The sequence below is a fragment of the Amblyomma mixtum genome, chromosome 9 (assembly GCF_055824585.1).
Source record: "Amblyomma mixtum isolate Tamu chromosome 9, ASM5582458v1, whole genome shotgun sequence".
Taxonomy (NCBI): Eukaryota; Metazoa; Arthropoda; class Arachnida; order Ixodida; family Ixodidae; genus Amblyomma; species Amblyomma mixtum.
The window spans coordinates 22,893,503-22,903,891 of record NC_143020.1 but is presented as its reverse complement, the minus strand read 5'-3'; the positions used below and the strand labels follow the sequence as shown (position 1 = coordinate 22,903,891).

General features: G+C 44.5%; 1 protein-coding gene across 1 annotated transcript in view; it reads right to left on the bottom strand.

Annotated features, from left to right (window-relative positions):
• Positions 1-6,466: 6,466 nt before the first annotated feature.
• Positions 6,467-10,389, bottom strand: part of LOC149328501 (glucoside xylosyltransferase 2-like) — a 33,734-nt gene continuing 29,811 nt past the window's right edge. The window contains exon 6 of the mRNA XM_089559001.1: positions 6,467-6,640. Within this exon, the coding sequence (XP_089415127.1) occupies positions 6,467-6,640 (174 nt within the window). The remainder of the gene's footprint in view (positions 6,641-10,389) is intronic.

Here is a 10,389-nt window from a genome sequence, read left to right as displayed (position 1 = left end):
GGGAGGGGGGGGGGTACAACCACGATTTTCGGGGCTTGGTTCTCGAACATAGTATGCGCTGAGAACTGCGGTCCACTCACTTGGTCTGAACGTTTCAGGGTCGAGGTTGTCGCCCTGCACTTGCACCTCCAGGGCTGTTGAGGTAGGTGCGCTGCCGGCGATAGGCCAAGCCTCCAGAAAGGCGAGGCCCAGCGCGGCGGCCCGCGAGGAGCGATGCTTAGAACGTCGGTGTGGTCAAAAAAGAGGACGGGATCGAATAATGGCTGTAGCAGTCGGAAAGCGCTCACCTTTGGGAAACGTTGGACATAAGAGGTGAGTCTCTAGGGTATTCGGTGCGCATGAAAAGAAGCCGAGAAGCGGTGACAGTACCGAACGGTGGCCGGATCAGAACCTCCTCATCTTCAGTGTCCTCGTAGCGCGACAATAGTAATATGTCCTTCAATTATTGCACGCTTCTCATCTTCAATTCGAAGAAACGCTTCTTTGAAGAGGCTGAAATCTGATCCACTTATCTCGTTATTGCTGCACCCAAATAGCCGCATATGTAAAAAATGCGTAAAAAATTTTCTAGAATACCTGTTACATCAGTGCGTATCAGATAATCAGATGCAGTCAACGTCACATGCTGTAAAGAGCCATAAAAGCGACAAAAGCATAACAGGGTGATAAAGATAAAAGTCGACTGAATCTGAAAAAAGATGAAAACAAAATGAAAAAATTACACTTAAGGACTCTTTACAATTATTATCACATGCTGTAACCAGCCACAAAAACCAATAAACATTAATAGGAGGTAACAAAGGTTAAATCGATGAAAACTCACGAAATGAAATTGTAGAAAGAATATAAACCCAGCCCAGTTAGCTTAAGTGGCCAAATGCAAAACAGGTGGGCCAGCACGTGACGTTTAAATTGAGACTCGCTTCAACACCATTGATGTCGAAAGTAAACGTTTTGATTTGCTGACTGATTGATTGATTTTGGCCAGGAGTCAAGGCTTTGAAAATCAGGCTTCAGGCAAAGATTCATGACATGGGAAACTGGTTACCTTAGGGTGAGCGCACTATAAATATTTGGGACTACTCAACGCACCTTATAAGGGGACTTCGATTGTGGTGCATTCTCGATCCACCGCGCTCGCATGGCACCTGATGCAGGCCGCGACATGAAATGCGCAGTGCAAGAGATTGAGAGTTAAGCACGAGAGATGACCGCATGAGGAGATTCCATCGTGCTCACGTGTAGTGGCCAGAAAATATATGTTCGCGACGTAGCTGGTTATTTCAATACATTCCTGTAACTCCAAGTAGCGTAATTCCGAACTTCTATGGGTCCCAGCCCATTCGCGAATCCGGGGAACGAGGCACCCACAATAAAGCACCGGGTTTCGTCGACCGGGCAGTGGATGAGTCTGGCTGCCAGAATCTCACGAAAAACTCCTATGATCACATATAATGATCTCACCAATCATTTTTAACTAGAGAGGAGAATTTTCCCCTCTCCGGGCAAAAGCCTGACTAAAGAACAAGAGTTTACGCGGCGTCGTCTACACATTGAGATCGATACGCACCCATTCACTCCTTGCGCACTTTTGTCCAAATCTCTACAACCCAAACCGCAAACACTGTGGCCAACGAGCCACCTACGATCACGTCCTTTGAGACTGCAAAATAGAGCCACCTCCGGGCGATATAGTTACCGCTCCTTCTCTCGAGCGGTGGGAGACCGTGCTGGCTGGCTCTGACCCCAGAACGTAAATTTTGGCGGTGGAGTGGGCTGACAAAGTCATCGAGGGCTGTGTATTCTCGACCACATAACGCGACTTCTTACCAAGCTCTTTACGGCGAATAGAATGTTTTACAATCAATCAATAACTTAAAGAATTACAAGATTTAAACGCACTAATTGGCTTAAGTTGTAGTTTTCGGGAAAGGAAATGTCGCAGAAACTGTCGCACTGCTCAGTGGGCCCGTCAGGCGCGCCATGAGCAAAGAAGGGAAGACAGGAGTGGAAGAAGAAAGTGACCGAGGATGGCGCCAAATGATTTCGACCGTTTGGAGATCGTCGTCAGCGTGAACTGTCATCGCACAGCCCAGGAGGTCTGTTGTGTTCCGCCTCCACCCAAACGGTTCCATCTCGGCCAAGTTCGCACCCGTTGCCCAGCACCCTAATACAATCCAGAACGAAAGTGCAAGAGTGCCTCGCCTTCGACTGAACAGTTAGTGCTTTTTGAGGAACAGACATGGCTTAGTAAATGTTTCACTTATAGTTCGACAGCTAAACCTCACCGTGATGAAATGGAGGAAGGCGGAAGTGAAAGAAAAAAAGAGAGAAAGAAAGCGGTGCCGGAGCGGAGAGCTTCAGAAATTACCATTTATGGCTTGAATATTAAGGTCTTCGTCAGTTAAAGACGAATATGTACTTTACAGCGAGATGCTGAATTCTTGCACTTTCGCTTTTACCGCTCACCCGTTAAAGTTATGTGGGAGGCAAATATTCTTCGCAACATTGGTAAAACATTTTTGCAGCACCAGCTAATGAGCTGCAAACAAATGATTCCCAATTCGCTATTTTAGTTGGAATAGTTTGGCGAAAATAAATGCAGTGCATATTTCTTCCTTTGGCACTAAGCGGGGATGAAGAAAGTAGGGTATATTTGTCCCATTAACCTATTTCGGTTTCTTCACTGAGTTGTTTTGTTTCGCACTTTTGCTTTCGGATTACACCACCACCATCTACACCTTTGTTCGACTCTAACAGGGTTGTGTTTTTCTCGATGAGCTGAAATTCACCCGACACAGCAATCATTTGTGGCCAAAGTTTACCCTCCTTTTGATTCAGAAGAGCTTCTTAGTGGTGGTTTTTCTCAAAGGTCGGCCACTGATGACTTCCCGCCCCAGAACAAACTGTACACACGATGTTCGAACATTATCACTCAAAATTCAGTTGTTAGGCTTAGCCAAATAGCCAGCTATTTTCAGCATGGTAAAATAAAGTGCTTTTTCCTTATAGTTTGTGAACTCAAATCTTCAGAACAAGTAGATGCTGTTATCTAGAGATCTCCCTCTCTATGCACAAAAAAGGAGTCAGTTATCAAGCATTTGATTTTTTTTGCCAAATCGAATATGGTAAAAAAACATGCAACACACCGAAAAAAAATTAACGAAGTTTAAAAGCCTCGACTTGCTACCTCATGAAGTGGGTTCGGCTCATACCAATTTTCAACAAAGTCTCGAAAACTTAAGATACCTGAGAGCACAGCTTAAGTGGAAGTACTGCGCCCCACTCTATCTTAGAAGCCTTTTAGTGCAGGAAACAAAGTGGCACGTATGTACGTGCCCCGCCCGTTATCCCATACAGTGTTCAAGGGCTTCCGCCTGAATAGTTCCTTCCGTTCCCTGTTAGAGTTTAAGCTAACTCGAGACCTTAGAACACTGTCGCCCTTGCAACGCACCTTTCGAAGTACCTTCATGTCATGAACGACGAAGGGTGAGCGCTCAGTATGAGGTTTATTTTTATTTTAATATCCCCATAAGTGCTGTCCCGTGTCCACATTTCATCTCTCGCTTGCTAAAGGTGCCCATGGTACTTAAATTATTTCTCTTTGGGAACCTCAGCGAACTAAGGCACGCAAGCCTTTTACCTACCTTGAGAATGAAGTGGTATTCAGTAGAGTGTTCCGTGCTTTCACTTTGCCCATTGCCTATTTCACATCTTAGTAGAAGCTCCCAGAGATTGGTCATCATGGCTGAATGTTAGCGCGAAGGCCTTTACAACCTTGATTTTTTACCTATCATTAAGCCTAACTACGATAGCTGCCACCGTATCTATATGACAGCTATATCCTCATTGATCAGGAGTCCCACACCTAATTTTCGTCTGTCCGGTAATCCACGATAGCTTCGAACGTGCCCCCTGTTTAGCGCCGTATATGCCTTACCTCTCTTCCTAACCTCACTAAAGCGCATGTTATCCCATTTATTACCTGCTAGTTCTTCGAACAGCACTGCTAGACTAGCCTCACTGGATAAGGCTCCAGAGTTAAGCGTCGCCAGGTTCAGTTTCCAAGGCGGCCTGTCCGGGGCCAGAGTTTCTTAGCACCCTCCACTGCGTGGCAGGTCTGATCGCCACCTTGACCAGTTGCTCCACAGCTACGGGGGCGGATGGCCGAAGGTTAATTTGTTTATTCATATAGAAAATCGTGGCCAACAATTGCACCAGGGTGGCCAAATGCGGTTTTGGTAAGAAACTGTCTTGGCGGTTCTCTTCACCGAGATCAGGCCGCGTCCCAGGCGTGTATATGAAATGCAATGCACATGGAGAAGTTTATTTTTTTCTCTGGTGGAGAATACCACGGCCCGAGACTCGACCCCGTCCGCTTGCACGCGAGTCAGATGCTCTACCTGTAGGCTACCGCTGCATGGAAGGAGTTCTAAGCCACAAATTTCAAGTCGTTTCTCTCTTTACATTGATGCGGACCAAACGAGTGAACAGACATTCAAATGGATTCCGCTTACAAGCGAAAAATTATTTATACATTTTTTTCGACTGTGCCTTCTCCGCGTTACAGCCACTCATTTTGCTTGTGTCCCAGAGAGCGAAACGAGAAGAGAAAAAAAAATTTAAAATCGATCTTGAACTACTCACATGCCGTCGGTGAATTTTATGTCGAGACTCATGGATACCATTGTTCTACACTCCACTCTAAACGCTGAATTATGCTTAAAAAATTTTCGTCTTTACTCGCTTTATTGACACATCTTTATAAATGCTCAGCAGTGGAATCAGCGCAACTTTTCTTAGAATCGAAACAAAGCATTTAGAAGGCATCGCTAACGGCGCCCTCTTGACATCGGCTCCAGGCAAGATGCGGTGGTAGCATGCTCTAGAGTTTTACTTCACATTTTCTAGGGCGTCGGTGAGAAGCGGTGCACAATGTAATAAATGTTAAACGTTTTTTTAATGCAATGCATACGCGTAATCACGTGGTTATTGCATCTCGCCTAAAGCCAACACAGGGAAGATGAAATAATTTTCTTTTTTGCGTGGATTAACTGATTGTAAAGTGAATATTTATTACACTGCTTCTATTAAATGTAACGTAACGTTGTAAGAAATTGTGTATATGAAGATGAACCGCGTATATTTGAATAATTACAGATGCATATCTTGAACGGCCTGACGGCCAGCAGTATCTGCAAATAAATAAAAATTAAATAAGAAAGTGTCCTCTCTCCGGTTTTCTTAATGCTATGAGGCTTGGTATATCATTGTCTCCTTGATTGGAACTTTCATGTACCAGGCGCTCAATGTGCGCTGGAAAGCAATCTAGATAGAGCTCGTTTCTGGAATCAGTGTGAGCCATGCAGTTCTGCTAACTGTTTTAGATATTCTTCGCTGCGAACAAAAAAGTATGAACGTTTGGGCAATTTGGAAGCCCTCTGTAAAGGCGGCTGGTATGGCACGAAAATAATTGCTTTCTATCGGTCGCATTGGAAGACACATTTAATGCTATAATACATTCCATGCAACAGGCCGGTGTAGGCTCGTGTAGAACACCGGCGAAGTACGAACAACTTGTGTACTTAAATGAAAACACCACCACTTTTTTTTTATGGCTCTGCCAACTATGGTCCGGGCCAACGAGTAACACCGCTGCAAAATGGACGTGACATCAGTTCTTTCCGAGCTAACAAAAAGGCTCACACAATTCATACACACCAACTCACAACTGTTGACAAAAGCTGGAACAACGCTATAGTACCAGCTGTGATGTGTGCGGAAACATCTTCGCACTAACGTCCAACAAGAAGAATGGGCCATTACAATGCAAGACTGGGATGTTAGAGGTAACGGGGCTGCAGACGTCGAAGTCATAAGACCAAGCAACGGCTTTCATTTTCGACTGGCTCTGAATTCGCCCTAGCATATAATACGGCAAAGGCTCCACTCGAGAACTCTCCTAGGGGGCACACCTGCTAACACAAACCTTGAGAGCGGCGCACTATAAGCATGCATGATGGGTATCTATTTGGTTGCGTCGTGCCCGCCCGAACTTTTAACGCCAGCCTCGTTTTTAACACATGAAAAGGGCCGTAGGGCCCTGAAAGGCCATGGGACAATGGGGGCGCTACGATTATCAGAGATCAGTAGGTTAAACTGCGAATTCATAAAAAATCTTGGCAGGAGCCTATGGCTCGCTAAGCTGTTCATGCATACGAGTTGCATCGGCGCGTTATTCAACGCACCTGACATTCTGGTAGGATGGACAAGAAGGGTGACAGCTTGAGAGCAAAAACCAGTATATTTTCTCAGCATTACACGACTTTCGTCTCTGTATAAGTGTAAATTCCCTAGGAACTGTATGTCTGGTGTGCAACTAACAGCAGTGATTCAGTATATATGTTAAGGAAAGCCCTGCATAATGACGTGGTTATGGACAATAGCCATCCGTCGTATTTATTGCCTACGACGATTCTTGCATCTTCGCTTCTCTCAAAGCACTGTCTATACGAACGGCAGCCGCCTTCCATAGGGGGAGGTGCTTCAGTAGCTCCTCTGAGCATGTCGTGTTTATACTTTGAAGGCGTTTGCTCAGAGGATCGAGGAAATGGTCCACGAGGCTTTCACCCAGTTTGTACTGAAACAAAAGAAAGTCCTTGTTAAAAGCAATCACTGGTACGAACAAAATGTTTCAACTTTTATTGCGCTAACTACGCATTTCATCTCTCAGAGAATGGCGATATGTAGAATAAGGAATTATTAACCTGCTTTTTGAATGTTTCCAGCGACCACTGGTGTTTCTTTCTCCAACCGGATGTCTCAGTTTTTGGGAGCGTACTTAGGCTGGCACGCTATTAGTTTTGTTATTTTATCGTAAATTTTTTTGCTTATTTTTCACACGCTGTAATCCTGATTGTGCTCTTCTTTGCGCATGCTCATCGCTTGATGGTGGTGATCGGCTCCTATATATTAGACGTGGTGGCATTTCGAAAAATAAAGTTGCAAGTTAGCGCCTGTCCTGTCCGCTTCTGTGTCATCCGTGTCCTTTTTGCGCTATGTTTTCTAAGAACTGTTACCAACTAGCCCAAACCAAGCTGCTGTCAGAACGTTTCGTAACACTTAAATCTCCTGTCCGTTTTTTCACATTACCTAAACACGGCGGCCATAAATTGGTTCTTTTATATTATGTGCAGCTTTCCATTGCTCTCAGCGCACCTCACATATGACTTCTTTTTGCGGGATCTCTGATATGGCGCATGTTCATTCGACGTGATTATATAACATGCGTATACCATTCCTTGCCACCTGCCTACCGCACGTTAGTACCAACGCATGCGCTTGCTGTTCGTTCGCCTCTAGGCACGAGAGCAAGGATAGTCATCACCAACTGCGTGGCCGCCGTGTTTAGGAATTACGAAGGAAAGGAAAGTGCATGCCAGGCGGAAGATTGCGCAATGTCCCATGAACTGAGAGTGCACTGAAGGCGCCAAATATAACTTCCCAACGATATGTGACAAATAGTTTACTGAATACTGGGAGAGGTACAGATGGCTGTTCGTTGCTTCTCACTAATAAGCAAGAAAGAAGATAGTAAAGGCCGGTAAAGGTAGAGCAGCATGTCAGCTGCCACAAGGTTTTTGCTTAGGTAATCGAAAACATAAGAGGAACTGTAAAGACTGCAATCGAACAAGGGAACAGACTGGCTTCAGGAACGAGTATTCGTCAGTAGCAGAAATTAAAATCATCAATCAGTTTACAACGAATGTACAGAATATAATCATCTGATATGAGCTGTCTTTGCATATTACGAAAAGTATATAATATTTGCCTAGCATAGTTCCCTAGCAGGACACTGCTAGGGAACTTACCCAAGAACTGTCGTCTGTTTTTGAGTAATGATTGAGGCACACGTTCTAAACTCAAGGGATTAACGCCTAAAAACTTATTTGCGTTCCAATATTTTTTGTGCTTGTATTTCACGCCTGTATATATCTGTATGCGCTTAATTCCTGTAGTTTCTTTTCTTTTGCGTTTTCGGTTGTATGTCATGCCTCTACTTCTGTACTTCGAATTTTTTATTTCATAAGTGTACTTCTGAACTTCCTGCTTGTTGTTTAACATCCCCTAGTACCACAGTTTCCATTTTACCGTATATACCTACTGCTACGCCATTCTACTTCCTCTGCAACAATTTTTATGTTTTTCATATCTTTGCTGTAAAACTGTTCTTTGTTTTGTGTATGCTCCTCCAGCTCGAACTTTGAACTGCAGAATTTTATAAATAAACAAAGATATGAACAGGCTAAGAACAAGGCAGCTGGTTACCAATAGAAATGAGGCGATGGTATAGACGAGCGATTATATTTGGCGTAAGGATGGCAGATCCCTACGACGAGAGAAAAATTGCTCAGACGATGAGGTAGAAGGCATTTAGTATGCAGTGAATGTAATGTGGAACAGACAAAGTAGCTTTAAAGCATCACTTAGAAAAGGCGAGAACAGACGGAACGCTGCACTTGGAGCTGAAAAAATGTGAATGCGTCCCTTAAATGAGCAAAAGACACACATGCACAAAGGTGAAAATATTGCACTAACAACCATGAAAACAGAATATAAAGGTCAACATCTCAAATAAGTGTGCAATAAGATTGTTGGGTGAACCTAATGTCTTCGAAAAATTTTCAATCCTTACACGGAAGATCTGCTAGGAGATCCTTCATTGCGGCAATGCAAGATTTCATGCGCTCCCAACTGACATTTCCCACACGATAAAAGATGCGTGCAATTTTCAAAGGGTAATTAGTCCTTGCAACACAGTCCGCGCCTATATTTCCCCAAGTATTCAGACAAAGGTACGAGGCCCGGTTTCCAAGGCGCAATCAGGCAACTAATTTTAGTCCTACTTCGTTAAGTAGAGCGTGAAGCTAGAACAACTGGAGAGAGGCAGAAGCTAAAATATATACTCATATTTGGTAAAGTTATGCGAAAGCTTGTGTACATTAGGAAGACATTAACACTTTGTTTTCTGGTTGCAAATTTTTTTCGAGGCCAAGCAAGAATTTCTTTTTTTAGCTATTTCTCCGGAGCCTCTGCAAACGCCACAGGTACATAAGAGTCAAAGCCAGGCACTTGTGGTTAAAATAGGCTAAGGTTCAACTATTGCTGACCCCAATTTGAGGTCGAAAGCTATTTCCTATCGATCAACTCTAAGCGGTTTGACGTCCGTAACGTTGAGTACGTGCGTAGAATAGTTAGGCCGCGCCCCACCCTGACACCCTGGCAAGTGCAGTTAATTGTTGATCGCGAGAGTTTGCGTGTGTCGCACAACGTTATCAGCGCTAAACTACGCAGTACGAATCTCTTTGTCATCACTGCACATACACCTAGAAGCGCGATTCAGGCGTCCAATGACCCAGCCAGCCAGTTATGCGCACTTGCTTTCCATAAGATCATCGGAGTGTAAAACGTTGTCACCACCGATGCCAATTAACACATTGAACGCCGACGGCCTAAGCTTCAGTGCTGCGTTTCCGGTACAACGTTGTCAACATGTCACCATCGCATTTCACTACCTTGTAACTACCGCCACATGTCACTACCGCTACGTAGCTTTAAGCACCACTGAGGTCTCCACTGTTCCAAGAGGTCAGCTATGCGCCTCTCCTTTGCTTTGCAAGCTCCGGTTCCATTGGTTTCGTAGCATAAATCCCAACTAAGGTTTCCACTGTCCCAGGAGCTAAGTTATGCGCCTTTGCTCTGCTCTCGAAGCTCAAGGTCATTGGAAGGTGGAAATTAGGCACCCGGCGATCGACGCACAAGGTCCCATAGTTTAGCTTTCGCTTCAAAACTAGTTTTGACTCTTAAAGGATAGCAAGTGAGTACTGCCGACATGAAGCAGGCTTACCTTTACGTTTTGTTTTCGTGGTTGTTGCTGCAGTATTTTCACGCTCGCGCACCCAAGTTTTTGCCCTTTGAACGAATACATTCTCGTTTCATTCAGTTGCAAGTGTAACGGTCGTCCTGTCCCCGCATTTTCCATGTGATATCCTAAACCTACATTCTTCGTTATAGTAGTTGCACATTTCTAGTCCGTTCATATGAGGCAGAAATATGAAGAATAACGAGTTGTTTGAGGTTAAAGTACGAACGATAGAGAGAGCTGTGAAGAGAAAGGAAAACATGCAGGATTTGGAGTTCAATTTTGGCTGGTGCGCGCCCGAGCGATGTTTCACTGATGCCGTAGTCCTGGTCTGGTGGAAAATAGCTGACTGGTGTCATCAACGCGCTCTCTTCACGGGCGAAGTTATCCTGACAAGGCCCCGTCCGGTGATGGAATCTGGATGCTCATGCGCTGACAGAACTCCAGAATTTTCATCCTTATCCAAG